This window comes from Myodes glareolus, chromosome 25, assembly GCF_982192425.1.
Source record: "Myodes glareolus chromosome 25, mMyoGla1.1, whole genome shotgun sequence".
NCBI classification, from domain to species: domain Eukaryota; kingdom Metazoa; phylum Chordata; class Mammalia; order Rodentia; family Cricetidae; genus Myodes; species Myodes glareolus.
This window is the reverse complement of record NC_142050.1, coordinates 12,043,675-12,061,312: the sequence shown is the minus strand read 5'-3', so window position 1 is coordinate 12,061,312 and position 17,638 is coordinate 12,043,675. Positions and strand designations below refer to the sequence as shown.

General features: G+C 38.7%; 1 protein-coding gene across 1 annotated transcript in view; it reads left to right on the top strand.

The window, feature by feature from the left end:
• The first annotated feature begins 4,139 nt into the window (after positions 1–4,139).
• Positions 4,140–17,638, top strand: part of Samtor (S-adenosylmethionine sensor upstream of mTORC1) — a 53,891-nt gene continuing 40,392 nt past the window's right edge. Inside the window, exons 1-2 of the mRNA XM_085683865.2 lie at positions 4,140–4,344; positions 16,210–16,351. Coding sequence (XP_085539991.1) covers positions 4,191–4,344; positions 16,210–16,351 — 296 coding nt within the window. The 5' untranslated portion in view covers positions 4,140–4,190. The remainder of the gene's footprint in view (positions 4,345–16,209; positions 16,352–17,638) is intronic.

The window sequence follows — 17,638 nt, the reverse complement described above, 5'->3', positions numbered from 1 at the left end:
CACATCTTTACCCAATTAAACAAATACTGCATAAACAAATGTAGCACATCTTTACAGCAATAAACAAATGCAGTATAAACAAATGTCACAGAGCTCTACTTAGTTAAAGTAATATTCGACAACATAAGCTCCCAACTCAACAGATTGAAAACAATCCTTTCCAGGTAGCAGAGTTGGCTTGTGTGTCTTCCAGGGACTAAGCTTTTCCTTCTCGTGGGCAGTTCTACTGTCAATTTGTTCAGGTGACTGGATTTGCCTGACAGGAACTCTCAGCTGTCTTTACTGTTTATTTACTCTTGGGGAAGTGGGGGGGAACCTCATGAATCTGGTTATTTTCAGGGACTCCCTGAAGCTATCTTGAGTTCTTTTCTTCCTGTCTTAAAGGCTTCCCTGTAGGATGGAGCGTATAACTTTCTGTTAGAATAATCTGTTGTTTCATCATTTTACCTTCTCATAACATTGTATCATAAAATATGCCATTGTTTTACTTCTCCTTTATATCTATGCCTTAACATGTTTCCCTCAGAAATGGAAGGCCTTTTAACCTTAGAGGAAACTGCCACACATCTAGTCTTGGTTTTAATTGAATTTCCTGAAGTCATGAGTTGAAGTTTTTTCTGACTTGGAACATAATAATAGCTCTAGCATCAGTAATGAGGAGGTTTACCTAATCTTTTTGCAGTATTGATGCATACTGTTAATGAGTTATACATATAAATTTAACATAGGGAATTTATTATATAATATTAAAATATATTTTTAAAGTTTGGCGATAAAGAAGGCAAAAATGAAGTGGACAGCAGCATCAGAATCAAAGAAAATGGAATATAAATGATCTAAGTCATTCAGAGATTCCTAAGTTCCATTAGCAGTTCTCTGTTTCACAAGGATGCTCAATAAATGCAGAATGAAAGGGCCTAGACCTTGACAAAGGAACCCAGAACCTGTGATGTGGACTTCTAAAGTTTGCTTTCAACAATGAGTATTTTTTTTTTAGTCTCCACTTTGTTATACTGTGTTGACTCTCGTCATTGCCAATAGTATTTCATTTTTCTTATGAAGAGTGTGACTATAAACAAAAAGGACAAAGCATTTCCTTACTGCTATATGAGATCATTTTTTTTCAGCAGGTGAACCTTGCTATAACATGCCTAGAAGAAGAGTGTAGAAAGTGATCAGATAAGGCGAGAAGTGAAGATGAGAAATTAGTGACCAGGGTTGAGAACAGTCTTAAGAACTGGCACTTTTCCAAGACTGCTTTGTCCTTCTCAGTGTATAGTGTTTAATGCCAACAACTTCTATCTCTGAAAGACATCCAAACTAATAGTGGAAGAAGTTTTAAAGTAATATGTTTCTAATAAATTAAAAGCTTCACTAGATAAGGGTAGAGTGCTGGTATTTGCTTGGCTGTAGGGTGTGCTTGTTCAGTATGACACGAAATCTACATGCTTTGGTGAATGCCTTTTCTTCAATTCCCACATTCACTCCAATGTTTTTATCCTTTTTAAAAAGGTCTTAAAAATTCATCTGCTAGTAGTATGGAAGTTTAATAAGGCAAAACAAAGAAATAAACACATCCTTGGCTGAAGAGTTATCTCAGCCAGCTAATAGAGTTTACTGCTCTTGTAGAGAGCCCACATTGAGTTCCCAGGTCCTGATGACAACTCACAACTACCTATAGCTATCTCTAGCTCCAGCTGTCCTAAGGCATTCTTCTAGAATTCTAGAGGGCATGACATGTACATGCACAAGTCTACACATGTACAAATAATTAAAATAAAAATACTTAAATAAAAATACATCATTAGACTTACTTTCTTAGATGGAAAATGAAAAAGTCACTATTAAAACAAAATAAGCAAAAAAAAACTGAATATCTAATATTCAGTACAAATGACATATGTTCCTTTCTTTGCTACCAACTACTATGTAGCTTTCAAATATTTTTAACTTTATTTGCCTTTCATACGGGGGAAAATCAAAACAAACAAACAAACAAAACACCACAAGCAAACCATCTAAGCTCGCTTTTCTTCCCAAACGAAATTTCCCTCTGTAAGACCACACTCCATGTTTCTTTATTAGTTGTTTTGAAGTTTATTTATCTCTGTCTGTGTCAGGTCATCACTGTGATATGTCTGCTCCTGTGATCCGGAAAGCATGGGTACTGCTTTGTTCTGTGGGCTCATCTGAACCTAGGAAGGACCATGAAATAGTTACTGTATAAACTGTCTACATGACCACTCTATTGCATGGCCGAGGGGAAAGCTTTTATGCTAGATATGAACAGCCAGAGGGATGTGGAAGAGTTCAACGCAGAGAGAGAAAGTAGTAGACTAAATATGGCCTGCAGACTGGGCCTGACCAGGAGAGAAGGAGGAGCAGAGGAGGCAGAGAGAGGAGAGGGCCCATGGTGGGTACATGGGGTGGGGTGGAGGTGGGAGAAGGGGTAGGGATAGGTTAGGGAAGAAGGGTCAGGGAGAGGTGAGAGGAAGACCGAAAGAGGACCAAGGAAGGGCAAAAAGAGGAGCATAGCAAAATGCACATAGCCAATATAGCATTATAAAGAGAATGAGAAACTGTGGGAGGGAAGCTCCTGAGTTAGAGGAAGTGGAGGGAGTGTGTGAGAAGAGCCAGGATGCTGGTATGAACTCTAAAATGTACAACAGGTAATTATGATGCTGAGGGAGCCTGGAGGCCGGCATGTAGTTTGGTGTGCTAATAGGGACCACAGATAACCGTTTGTCCCTTCTGCCAACGGTAAGGGAAATAGTTCCTTTGGTAGAGGGGAACCAGCTTCAGTTCCTAAGGAATGCTGGCTTTTGTCTAATCCCCAGAATTTGGGGAAATGGAGTTTCCTTTGGACCTAACAGTCACAAAAGGAGAATGTTACTAGTACTACAAAATCATTGATCTGAAAATTTCAATGCAACAATGTCTATACAATGTAATGTAACCAACAGCTACAATGTGGAAGTAGCCCACAATTGGATACAATTCATTCCTGGCCTGCAGAAGCTCCAGCAGCCCAGGTACCAGTACAGAGCTAATAAGGTCTCCTTTTGGAGAATACTCTTCCAGGTTTCTTTCTTTCCAGACAGGTTTCTCTGTGTAGCTCTGACTGTCTTGGACCTTGCTCTGTAGTCCAGGCTGGCCTTGAACTCACAGAGGTTGTCCTGTCTCTATGCCCGGAGTGCTGGAATTAAAAGCATTGGCCACGACTGAGCCACCATGCTAGGCCTAAAAAGTTAGGAAGGGGAAAGCTGATTAGTGAACTCTGTACGCGCTAATAGACAAACTCTTCAAACCCATGGGAGACAGACCACCTGAGCAGACTTTTCTGAGTTTTGAAACAACCTATAATCAATGTAGGTTTTCCAGAACCCCCATGGTATGATGACTACAAAAGTTCTACAGGAAGACGATGTGGCCTTTTAATGTTTCCAGCTTGGTTTTTCCACATCTCCTGTTGTTTATCTATTACCTTTCCTTTGCCCATTTAGGTGTCTTTCGTGCAGCAGCAGCAGCACGCCTGGCATTAACCACAGTTAGCTGGGGAATTAAAGCCGGATTTGGTAGCTTGACCTCTTCTTGGCCCTCAAAGAAAGCAGACAAGTTTGGACTCCTCCTTGAAGTGTAAAACCCTGTGCAATCAAGTCTTCAATGGGTATCTAGTTGATAGGACTCTACATAGGTGCAACGGGAATTCAGATGGTGGCATCATCTCATAACACTCAGCGGAAAGTTGGGAGACGTGCCAAAGCTAGATCTGACAATGAAGCCCAAACTCAGCAAACTCGGAGGCGCAAGCGCACCTCGCACCACCAGCCTCCTCCCCCTCAACCCCTTACCCCCACCCCTAGGCCCTCTTGGCTCCTCCGCACAGCATCCGGGGCGTGGCCTGGCAAGAAGCCCGATGCTCCCTCCGCCTCTACCAGCTGCTCCTTCCCAAACAACCCGGCGCTCCACCGCTGCCCTCCGTCCATTGGCCCTTGGCCCTTTCCATTTCCGCCCAGCCCTCCGACGTTCACCAATCACCTGGCGCTCTCGGGAAGGCCCCGCCCCCGAGGCCTTGGCTGGGGCTCCGTGGCCTCGTCCTCCGGCTGCTGCCTCCGCTGCTGCCTCCTCCTTCCCCAGCTCCTCCGGCCGGGGTGAGACCGCGGGGCCCGAGGGGCGGCGGCGGCGGCGCGATGGAGCCCGGGTCGGGCGGCCGAGGCGCAGCGCGCGGACAGCGGCCCTCGAGCGCCGCGCAGCCCCGCGAGCAGGAGCGGAAGCTCGAGCAGGAGAAGCTGTCCGGGGTGGTGAAGAGCGTCCACCGGCGGCTCCGCAAGAAGTACCGCGAAGGTAAACAGGCAGCGGGCGGGGGAGGGGAGGCGCGTCCCCCGGCTGGGTCAGCGCTTTCCAGCCCCACAGGCCACCATTGACACACACGGGGGCGGCACGTCTGCCCAGGCCGCCACCGGCCTCCTGCTCTTGCCTCCCGGAACCCTAATGGGCAGTGGCCACCGGCTCGGGCCCTGTCCCCAGCGGTGTGCGGAGACCGCTGTCACCGAGCACACACTGGGAAGGAGGGAGGGAGCGCAGGGATGGGGCTTTCAGGTAAGACCCGAAGACAAGGGAAAATCCATCCGGGAAGGAGCCCGGCAGAAGGGAAGCTGCCCTCCAGATTGCTGCGCTGGACCAGCCTGTTGTTCTGCTCGCTTGGCAACAGCCCCTCTTCCTCTTCGCCCACTGGCAAGGCCGTGCCGAGGCCTCCCCTGCCTGGTCTCCCAGGGCTGCGAAGTCAGCAGGCCCAGTAGATGATCTCAAGGTGCTTCACCTTGTTTAGCCGGAGGAAGGGATGGCAGGCAGCTCTGTCTTCAAGTTTGTGGAGGCAGGCAAGAAAGAGATCTGGGGCAGGTTCTTTAGATACTGTGCAGTTTTGAATAGTGGCTAGCCACAGAGACTCTGAAAGACACGGATACCATTGAAGCCGGCCATAGATGCAGCCCCTTCCATGGAAGCAGCTTTACTGATTTTTTCTTATGCCAGAACTGTGTGTGTAGTTGGATTTTACGACTTATCCTGGCATTTTTTAAATGGAGGCTCTCAAACAATGCAACTTTATAAGATTTCCGAAGGTGAAAACTTGCTTTATTCTTTTGCTCAGGGGAAAAAAAATCTCTTGAGTATTAAAATGGGATACTTTCCACAGATTTTTGCTTTAACTTAATTGCAAAATGAAAACTCAGCAGTGTTCTGATGTTAGTCCTTTAGCTAGTTAATAATTTAGGTTAAAGAGAAGTTCTGACAGGGAAGGAACAAAGACCTGTGAGATCATGTTGCTTTTCAATTTTATGCACTTTCCAATTACTCTAGAAGTTCAGTCCAAGTCTTCTTCCTTTGAGTGTCGGTGCTGTGTTTCGTATTTAAAAGTATTCAAAGTTTCTTTCCTTGACAGCTCGGTCCTGGCTTTTAATAGAGGCCATTTGATATCCCCATAGATGGTTTATAGCTATTGTTTGATAGGTACCAATAGAAGAACCTTGGCAAGCATTTTAAGGTACTGAATTTTTTTTATTAAAATTGCTTTAGTTCCTAACCGCAATTCAATAAAATGAGTGGTTACCATAGCAACAGTTGCATCATTCTTGATAGTCACAAAATGCACTTACATAATGGCATTCTCTATTGGTTTTTGTGTTTGGAGAAATGAGGAAATAAGTGGACCCACTTTTCTTCAACTTATAGTGCCATTTTGTACAAATTTAAGACACATCTTTTAAAAGAAAATGACTAGTATGTAATTCAGTTTCTATTATTAACCTTTTGTGATAATTTCATTGTTATTCATTATTCATTTATTCATGAACGAATAGGTTCCACTTAAATTAACTCACTGCTAATGTGTCATTATCTCTTTAAGCTGTTGTTTATGCATGCTTAGTCCCACATGTTTAAACATGTCTTTAAGCCCAAATTCTAACTAGGGGAACACTTAGTCCATAATGAGGATTGGTACTTAGAAATGACCAGAACTGAAAGCAGTGCATCTAGTTCAGAAGTCAGTGATCTGATGAGCTGCTGGGCAGGTTAAAAAGTCCGGACAGATCTAAGACTTTGAATGAAGCTATTTTTTTGGCATTTTAATACCCTGAATTCCATCACCCATTTAGGCTTCTCTAGGTTTTGCTCCAGTGATATATAATACCCCATCAGTTAACTTGCAAAGTAGATATCTGAATGAGTGTGTCCTTTCCAATGTTCACATTTTATATGGCCCTAGTTCTCAGTTGTTTGAATGCCCAGGAAGTCTGGCTATATAATCCCAAGAAACATATTGCCAGATTTAGTGTAGAACTTAAATTAATTCCTTCATTTTTATAGATGAGTGGACTCTAAGAAGCTCAAAGTAACTTTCATAAAGCTGAGAGTGTTCATCATTAGTGCTATACTATTTTATGGGAGAGAATAGTTTCTCTCCCATCTCTTATACTAATATTGGTGATTTACATGCTAGAATATAAGAGAAAGTGGAGAGCAGGAAGCAATACAACAGTTGGGCAAGGAAGAAGGCTATTCGTTGGTGCCTATGGGCTATAGGACATTTATGTAGTTGACTTGGGGCAATGTGCAGTTCAGCTTTTTCAGGGATATGCTGGTAATGAAAAAAATGTTTTCGGTTGGAATGGAAAGGGAAACAAAGCAGTTACTGAAAAGAACACAAGCAAGGGTAAAGAATGTAGTGTTAAAAAATAGAGTTTTGCTTGCCTTTATCTCCGATAGTGGATCTGAAACGCAACAGAAAGAAAAGTGAAAATGAGACCTTCCTGCGGTGATGAGGAAAGGTGTTTCCTCCCCTGCTCTAATCTGTCCGACTGGCGAGTGTTGACAGTGATGAGCAGGCGTGGGCTGGGAAAGTGAACAGTGTTACAAGGGTGGACTTACTTCCCTCTGACCACTGCTTCACTCTGCTCACTTTACTGCCTGCCCAGCGTCACAAAGACCGTGTACTACCTTTTATAAGGAAAAGGAGATTACAGTAAAGAGCAGTGTCTGGGATAGTACCATATACTATATATACTGAAAGAAAATGTGGACACACTTCCTAGCATTGGTGATCAGAAAAGATGCTTGGCTGTCCAGCCACTTGTAGATAAAACACTGTTATAAATGGAGTTTATGTGAAGAATATCACGCTGGCAGAAATGGGTATTTTCTATCTTTGCTATACAGAATTATAGAGTTTGATTTCCACAGCAACTTAAAACATTTTAAAGTGATGATAAGATGTATAAATAGTTTATCTTGAGGAAATAACTAGTTTGGTTTTGCTTTTTAAATAAGGGCTTGGCTGATTGGTCAGATTTACTTGATCAGTGTATCTGATTGAGAACTGAATGAACTGGAACCATGTGGATTTTCAGTTTTGTTTTAGTTTTCTTTTGTAGCTTTGGTGTACATGTTATGTGAGTGTATGTCTTGTGTATATGTGTACCTATATGTGTGTATATGTGTGCCTATACCTGTGAAGTTCAGAGGTCAACGTCAAGGTTCTTCCTCGGTTGTATCCAATTTATTTTTTTGAGTCAGGGTCTTTCTTTGAACCTCGATCTCTCTAACTAGGCCAGACAGACTAATCAGAAGTCCCCAGAGATTGTGGGATTATAGTAGCATGATGTTGCGCCTGGGCCTTTTATATGGTGTTAGGCATGCTTGCAAGGCAAGTTCTTTAGTGACTGAGCCACCTTTCCAGCCCTCGCTATTTTTTGAGCAAACACCTGAAATGAGAGTATTGTGGTGAACTCATTTTAACTTCAGCTTTTCTTCTAGTAGACTTTCTCCACAGCTGTGTTAATAAGTTGGCCAAAGAGATTTTGGAAAGGTTCTCCTCTTTTAATATTTTTCAAGTGACATTTCATTTTACGTTTTCCCCTAATCAGTACCCATTCTGATACAGAGTAAGAAAAGTGTGTGCATGTGTGTGTGTGCTCGCGCGTGCATTTGAGAGAATCTTTGCTTTATCACTGTAGTTAGATTCTTCACAAAAATCTAGTTAACTTAGCTCTAGAAGATTTTGTTGTTGTTGCTTCATTTGTGTTTTGGGGGGTTGTTTTTCTTTTGAAGGGGAGAGATGAACAGATTGTAATAATCAATAACACTAAGAGGAAAACTAATGCATTTGTTTGAGTGAAGGGCACACAGTAAGTGTGCAGTGTGTGTTATCTATTTGATTTTATCATTGTGTGTCTTTGTGGTATATTTGAAATGATAACCTAAGAACAAAAGTATTAATGTAAATCCTTTGGTTACTTCACAGGCCACAAGCAAACAAACAAATAAACTCAGAAGTCATGTTCTTAGCTTGGGCCCCTTACAAGTGTTCCCTCTGGAACTCCATGGAATATACAGTAGACAGAAGAGTCAACAATGAAGCAAAAGTACAGTAGACTACAAAAGGAAGTAATGTAGAAGAGAAGAAACTAGCTAGGTGGCTGTTGACGTTCATCTGATTTAGAGTTGATAAAGACAAGCAACAGTCATGATGGTGAAATGGAGAAAAATAAGAACATTTTGAAAGGTAGAATAGGCAGTTTTCATAAAAGTAAAGAGGAAAAGACAACGGTAATGTAAGCTTTTTTGGGGGAAAATGTTAGTTGTCATTCAACCCCAGGTTAGAAATGCACTCTGTGTGTCTGAGTAAAAGTCCTGTGTAGACAGGGAGAGCACCTTAGGACAGGGGTGGAGACAGTGGTTAGTGTGCACCAGCAAGACTGCTCAGAGAAGTGATGATGATGTGCCAAGTGGTGCTTGGAGCCTCCACAGAACACAAGGAGCACTCCCAGAAGTTGAGTTTCTTCTGTGCTACGTTGTAGTACTGAAGAACTCTACTTGCTATTTGTGCTTCATTTACCGTGAAAGTACACAAAATGGCAACTTATAGTTTTCAAGAGAAGACAAAATTAGAATTTTTACATTCTTTAAGAAATGGTGATTGGTTTTGATTCTGAAATATTCTCAGCATTAGCCTAAGGGCAGTGCTTTTGCATATATCCAGGTTTTAGCTTTCAGGACCTACTATGATGTTTCTTATGCATTAGTGTGTGCCAATACTCTGTTAATTTTAAAATGCTGATTCTTGGGCCCCCAGAAAGCAATTGTGTAAATTGTAAATTAGGACACATTTATGCTTTTGATGCAGGTGACTGTTGGACCACTGGTTTGGGAGGGCGACACCAAACTAAGGTTATTTTGTTGTAAAGCTAGATAGTTTGATGCAAAAAAAAAAAAAAATGAAGCTCGTTCCTTGTCTGCCTAAATGATGCTTCATTTCTATAACAAATCATAGTATGCAGGAGGGAAGTGTCAGTTAGGATAGCTAAGTTAGTGATTTCTCTATTAACTTCTTAGTATTTTTGTTATACTGCTATAAAAAGTTATTTATTTTTAAGGGACAATATGCATATCATATTTTAAGCATTCTGTCTTTAAATTTCCCTGTTAGTTGATTTCATATGTTAGATTGTCTCTTCTTCTTTTTTTTTATTGCATCTTCACATTTCGGTAGTAAAAATAAGCACACTTATGCTGATATTTAAATAATATAGGCAAATTCTTCACATAGTTTCTGCCATACCAGTTGTTGTAGTATTTATAATAATTTAGTACAGTATGGTACTTGGAAATACTTCCCTTTCTGTCACAGATCAAAACTGTCACATATAGCAAAATTTCCTTTTTTGTAATACTATGCTGTTGAAAGAGCAATCTTAAATTGTAAATTTAAGTACCAGTGGTATTAAAACGTTTCTGTTTTATTATGAAACTTACTTTTGGATCTCCATTTTTTTTTAGTTCTTTTTAATTTCTAAAATCAATGGGATCACAACTATTTTCAGATTACATAAATATTAGAGAAGTTGTTCGTTGCTGCCCTATCTGTACACTTCCAAGGTAGCATTAAGAATTGGTTGACTCTTGAATATTATCCCTTACCCCATCTTGAAACTAGGAATAGTGATAACCATGTATTGTTTTCTTGACAATTTAAAATTTAAGTTGTTAGCCATGCATAATGGAATAGCATTTAATCTCAGCTCTTAAGAAACTGACGCGGAAAGATGAAGAGTTGGAGACCAGCCTGGACTATATAACTCAGCTCTGGAGAGAATAGTCATCCCAACATCAACAGCAACAAAAACTAAACAGATGAATCAGTTCATCTCTGTCATATTATCAAATGCTACGATCTAAAATTAGAAATCTTTTGGCTTCTTAAAATGCTATAGATGATCATTTAGACTAGTTCCTTAGAATGTTTAGCACAGATTTGAGCCATGACTATACAGTGAATTTATTTGTAAAGTGTTGGAGTAAATGACCAGTTCACACTCTAGATCCATTAAATAAAAGGTGTTTACAATGTGCATTGAGAACTGGCAACCAGAGATGGAAACAACTAACAGAAAATTAAAGATAATGCAGTTACAGAGATTAAATACACCTTTTGACTGCCAAAAGCCCATTTGTTTGTGGTTAGGAAATCATTCTAGTTATGTTTTGCAGACCTTTCTTCGTGTCCATGAACATTCATAAACATAAAACTCATGAGAAAAGGGTGGTATGATGAATGAGGTATCTTTTTTCCCCAGTCAGTCATCAGCTTTGTTTCTCCATGTTCTGCCATAGCATTTCAAAAGTCTTCTAGATATAAAGCATCGTATGGCCACATTGACAGTATGTGTAAGTCACAGCCAGAAGCTTGATCTGATTGCTACAAGTTTAAGACTAACATAGTATTAGGTCCCTGAGGTGTTAGTTATCTAGAATTTGGCCTCGAAGTTAAGGAAATATAATGTGATCTGTAGATTAACAATTACCACAATAAGCTTTAATTTTGTAGCATTTGCTATGCTCATTGGACATCATTTTAAAGCTTAAGTTTATTGAAATATGTGTAGTTCATATACAGTAGACACCTTCTAAAGTACAGAACTCTATAAATGTTAATAGTTATAAACAAATATGAAAATGCTGCCATATAATATAAAATACTCCATTACTCCCAGAATTCCCTTTTCCATCTTTCTATCTTTCTACTCACTGCCCCATTTAAGCTCTTTTGTTTTAGAGTTACCTTTCAGAGTTTTATATACTTAGAATGGTATAGTGGATTGAATCATCACTTTTAAAAACCAGTAATGTGTTATGAATTACAGGCTAAACTACCAAGAATTGTAACATGTTGATTTTTGATGTATAAATGATAATAACCTCTCTGATATGTTGTGATCTCAAATTGTCAGCACTAAATACATACATATGAGTAACATTATATGGATTCAATAGTATATCATACACATCCTTTTGTTGTATATAAAATAATTAAAAAAGAGATCATGATAATTGAGTAAGTTTTAGGTATATTAAATAAAATATATTTTATTTAATGAAAATATATCTTCCATAATGATTTCTCAGTCAATTTAGTTGACATCATATAACAGTTATTCTGTGTGTGAGTGACTACTAAAAATTTACTTCTTTTCTAATATATTCATTCTAAGATAGTTACAGTACTGTACATTAGATCTTTACAGCTTATTCAGTTTTACAACTTAGTTTTTAACACTTTGACCAACATCTACATTTTCATCTCTTCCTCCCTATTCCTCAAACCCCTGATGAGCACACAATACTTTTATATTTCTTTAAGCTCCTTGCTTTAGAGTCTACATATAAATGATCTGAGATGTATGTCTTTCTATGACTGGTGTATTTCATGTAGTGTGATGACCTCAGAGTTTATTTACATTGTTAAGAGAAGCCGGATTTTCTTTTTTAAATTGGAGTTTCATTATGTATATAAACACCATACTTCTTTTGTCTACCCATTGATGAACACTTTCTTTTATCTTGTAATTAATACAACAGTAAACGTGAGATTACAATGTCTCCTTTACATATTAATTTTGTTTTTCATATATAAAGAAGAGGAAACAGAGGGGTGAAAGGGAGGGAGGAGGTGAAATCTTTTGGATGTTTTGAGGAGCCTCTAGATTGTTTTCCATAATTGCTGCACTTTAATCTCAGAACAAAGTACATAGGCCCCTTTTTCCACATATAGCAGGTGGTTCTCTGTTATGCTGGCCATTACACTGTAGTTTTAGTTTGCGTTTCCCTAACTACTAGTGATGGTAACCATCTTTCCATGTACCTAGTAATCATTGGCTTGGAAAAATGGCTTCAGTTCCTTTACCCACTTTTTTAAAAGGCTGGTATAATTTTGCTATTGAATCTTATGAGTCCCTAGATATTTTTATATTAATATTTGACCATTTGTGGTTTTAGTCATAGAGTTATCCTCATTAAACTTTAAAATCTTTGCTTTATATTTATACCTTTTAAGAATGAGAATTAGGATAGTTAGAAAAATAATATCATTTGTAATTAGATGATCCCAATATATAAAATAAAGTGATTCACTTTCCTTGAATATAAGAAACTCACGATAATCTAGTATTTTTACTAAAATTACTTTTCCTTAAGCTTAAAGTTTTTCAAACAGTCCTGTGAACTCAACAGGTGTAATTCTACTTCCACTGTAAATTAGTTGTTTACTTTTAGTGGGTATTTAAAAATATAAATGTCAAGAGAATACAAAAAGTAAAAATCAAAGTGTTGTGAACTTTGTTCTAGAATTTATATGACTTTTAAGTTGATTTTTAAATCTATGTAGCTAAACAAGTTATTGTTGCTGATTCTCTAAGTTTATTATTCTTGTTTGATTATGAAGTGTGTGTAATAATGCTTTCTTAAAGTCATTTTTGTATTCGTTGTAATAGGAAAGGTGAAGTATATTTGTATATTAAAGTATATCCAGTTTTTCTAGGATGCCTGTAGAGAGTGAATTTTACAAGTGAGGTGCTGGGCATGTAGCTCGGTGGTTCGGTGCTTGTCTGAGCATGCACAAAGTCCTGAGTTCACTTCCGAGAACTACATAAAGCAGAGCATGGTCACACGCTCTTGTAATGCTGAATGCATGTGTAAGCAGGTGCACCCTTCCCCAAAGTGTACCCATGTGAAGACCAAGAATTAAAGTTGGGTGTCTTCCTTAGTTGCTTTCCATTGTTCTTTTTAAAAGACATGCTCTCTTGACTGAACCTGGAGCCACTGGTTGTCTGGACTTTTCCAGTGAGCTTTCCCAAGTCTCCTATGTGCTGACCACTGGTGTGGTGGTGTAGGCAGCCACACTGGAGCTTTTCTTTTGACTGGGTGCTGAGCAAGCACTGTACCTATTGAGCCATTTCCCCAGGTCGCAAGTTACTGTACTTTTTGAAGAAGTAGATTTATTTAAGCTCACAGTTTCTTTCAGGGAAAGAATAGCAGAGTTCATGTGGTAGGAGCGATCCCTGCCCCTGGTGTTTGGTTTGCTTACATTTCAGTGGCAGCCAGGAAGCCGAGTTATGAAATGAAACAGTAGTTAAAATTGTGGTTGGCCTAATAACCAAGTGGCTGTCAAAAGTCCTTGGAATCAACTTTTAATTTTTAATATATGTTTAACGTATATACAGTTTGAGTGTGCAGAAGAAATTTGAGTTTACATGCTGGGCATTTAATAACATTTTCAAAAACTCAATTTGAGGAGCAGTGCTTTCAGAATCCACATTATAATATGCTTAAACATTTTGTTAATGTGTAGTATTTTAAACACTATAAAAGAGAATACTATGAAAAATTAACTTTTCCCATTTTTCTCTATAAATTATTTAACATAGCACCCTTAATAAACTTTCAGGAATATACTGGATAGTAAATTTTTCTCAGAATTAAAAATCAACTATGACTCAAGGCAGTAGTGGCACTCACCTTTAATCCCAGCACTCAGGAAACAGAGGCAGACAGATCTCTGCAAGTTCAAGACCAGTTTGGGCTACAGAGTGAAGTTCCAGGACAGCCAGGGTTGTTAGACAGAGAAACCCTGTCTTGAAAAACTCAAAAAACAAAACCTCAACTATGTTTTGTCCATTTTTAATCATTAAGCATTTACTATAATACATATTTAATAGGCTTTGATAAATGTTTGCTGGATAAGGACTTGAATTAATGTTATGATTCAGGATACTTACAAGGGACATAAGGAGTATATTAAATTCATGTCTGTTTTGTTATAGCCTTACTCACACTTTATTTGTATGTTTGGCACTCTCCTCTCTCTCTCTCTCTCTCTTTCTCTCTCTCTCTCTCTCTCTCTCTCTCTCTCTCTCTCTCTCTCTCTCACTTCCTATTTGCTAACTGTTATTTCATGTAGCATTTAACAGTATTTTTTTTTTCTGAGTCTAGAGAGATGACTGGGCAGTTAAGAGAAGTTGCTGCTCTTCTGAGATTCCTTCTTTGGTTCTCAGCTCTTAAGTAAGGCAGCTCACAACTGCCTATAAACTCCAGCTCAGCTGATCTTATACCTTCTTTCGTCTTCCATGGGCATCCGCATACATGTGGCATGCATGTGTCTGTTCTTGTGTTTGTGTATGTGTGTTTGTACATGCACACATTAAAATAATCTTCAAAAGAGCAAAACTTTTTCAGAAAATAATGGTTTAAAAATAAAAATTAAATAAAATATATTGTTTGGTTTCAGGTATATAGCTTAGTGCATTATGCTTACAATCACATACTAACTTTCAGTGTGAGCATACTCTGAGGGTATATAAACTCTACTGTTAATAAAAATGTTGAAATATTAAGTTGTTTGTAGTTAAAGTCAATTAAACACACAGACAAATGTTTGAATCCTTTAAATGTCAGATAATAATAAACCTCAAAACTATACCAAAAACACTTTTCAAAGACAATTTCGTTGTATGTGAATTCAGAGGCTATACAGAAACAGGTCTCTATAGTTATAGTCATCTTTGCATCTGTTAGCTAGTAGTTACAGAGTAAATCAAGTTCCGAGTCTGATATGACATAGTAAGGACACTAAGAAGTTTTAGTAGAGGACAGTAGTGTCTCACATAACCTCCTTCGTTCTCAACTGTAATGGCAAACACTGAACTCAGAGTCACCATTAGTGACAAGAGTTCCACTTTGTGTGTGTTCTCTTTTTCTGTTACTTTTCTCCAGCACCTTGGAGCCTTCGGTTGATATGTCCTTGCTCAATAAGTACATACTAGAATCCAAGGTTTATAACATTCCCTGGTTAATGGGAATTAGGTAAGCTAGTGCTGAAGTTTCTTGCCCTTCTTAGGTCCAGCAGCATTGTGGATATATTGTCTTCACTATCTGTGTCACTAACAACCCCTGTACTCTTTGTAAATTTTTTCTCCTAGCTTTCCCTCCCATCCCCTTACTGTGGTTGCTTAGGGCTCTCTTCCAAATAAAGTACAAATACTCAAGTCTTTCAATTTTACCTACTGTTTTCAGAGGCTGTTTGTTTCCCAGCCTCCCAAGCCTGAAATAATCACTCAGAAACTATATTAATTAAATCACTGCTTTGCCAATCACTTAAGCATATTGCTAGGTAGCTCTTATATCTTAAACCATTTCTTTTAATCTGTGTATCATCATGTGGCTGTGGCTTACCAGACAAAGTTCAGTGCCTGTTTCCTCCGGCAACTACATGGCATCTCTTTGGCTCCATACTCTCTCCTCCTCTATCTACTTGAAATTCCCACCTTGCCTTGTTCTGCACTGCCATAGGCCCAGAGCAGCTTTTTCGGTAACCAGTGGTGTTCACAGCATACAGAAGGGACTCCCACTTCAACCTACTACCATGTAGAGTCTAAATCAAGTCTTGCAGGAATGAAATGAGTTTTCATTACACATAGGTTCTTTGAAATATATTTGATAATAGAATTTTTAAACAAATAACTCACATTTATGAGAAATCAGGTATTTCTGAATAATGTGTAATTTTTTAACTAATGCTTAATTTCCAGCCATACTTGTCCCCTACCAGTATACTTTATGAATTGGTAGCTCATATATGTATATCTGGGGGGGGGATGTGGGAGGGTGTGTGCATACAATTAGTGATGTTCAACTTAATAAGTTTGTTTGAAAGGGTAAATTTTGAATGTCATAACATCAATTGTAAAGCAGTGTTTAAAACTTTATTAAGTTTTAATTCATGATTTTTGTATTCTTGTTTTATAAACTATCTTTATTTTCCTAAAATTAGCTGACACATAAAAATAAAGTTAACCTAGATCATCTTTTCTTTGCATACAGTGGGAGACTTTGATAAGATCTGGAGAGAACACTGTGAAGATGCGGAAACACTTTGTGAATACGCTGTTGCAATGAAAAATTTGGCAGATAATCACTGGGCAAAAACTTGTGAGGGTGAAGGCCGCATTGAATGGTGTTGTAGGTAAGTGTTTTATAAACGGTCACTTTTGGTCTCCAATATATTCTTTAACTTAAGGGTAAAATGATGTGCTGTTTATTATACCACAGTGGAAACTATAAATACTCTCAAATGATGTCTTTAAGATCCTCTTTTTCCTTTGTGTTTCACTTTGTCTAGGTTTATTTCAGTTTTCTTGACTTTTCTTTTTCATTTTTTTATTGATTTTTTTTTTTGAGCTCCTCATTTTTCTCTGCTCCCCTCCCTGCCTCTCCCCTTCCCCCATCCATCCCTCCCCCACGGTCCCCATGCTCCCAATTTACTCAGGAGATCTTGTCTTTTTCTACTTCCCATGTAGATTAGATCTATGTAAGTCTCTCTTAGTGTCCTCATTGTTGTCTAAAATCTCTGGGATTGTGGTTTGTAGTCTGGTTGTCTTTGCTTTATGTTTAAAAACCAGCTGTGAATGAGTACATGTGATAACCGTCTTTCTGGGTCTGGGTTACCTCACTCAAAATTATGTTTTCTAGCTCTTTCCATTTTCTTGCAAAATTCAAGATGTCGTTATTTTTTTCTGCTGTGTAGTGCTCCATTGTACAAATTTACCACATTTTCCTTATCCATTCTTTGGTTGAGGGGCGTTTAGGTTGTTTTCAGGTTCTGGCTATGACAAACAAAGCTGCTATGAACATAGTTGAGCACATGTCCTTGTGGCACGATTGAGCATCCTTTGGATATATACTCAAAAGTGGTATTGCTGGGTCTTGATGAAGATTGTTTCCTAATTTTCTGAGAAATTACCACACCGACATGCAAAGGGGCTGTACCAGCTTGCATTCCCACCAGCAATGCAGAAATTTTCCCTTTTCCCCACAACCTCTCCAGCATAAGTTGTCATCAGTGTTTTTGATCTTGGCCATTCTTACAGGTGTAAGATGGAATCTCAGAGTTGTTTTGATTTGCATTTCTCTGATGACTAAGGATATTGAACATTTCTTTAAGTGTCTTTCAGCCATTTGAGATTCCTCTGTTGAGAGTTCTCTGTTTAGGTCTGTACTCCATTTTTTTTAATTGGATTATTTGTTCTTTTGATGACCAATTTCTTGAGTTCTTTGTATATTTTGGAGATCAGACCTCTGTCTGATTTGGGGTTAGTGAAGATCTTTTCCCATTGTGTAGGCTGTTGTTATGTCTTGTTGACCATGTCCTTTGCTTTACAGAAACGTTTCAGTTTCAGGACGTCCCATTTATTAATTGTTTCTCTCAGTGTCTGTGCTATTGGGGTTATATTTAGGAAGTGGTCTCCTGTGC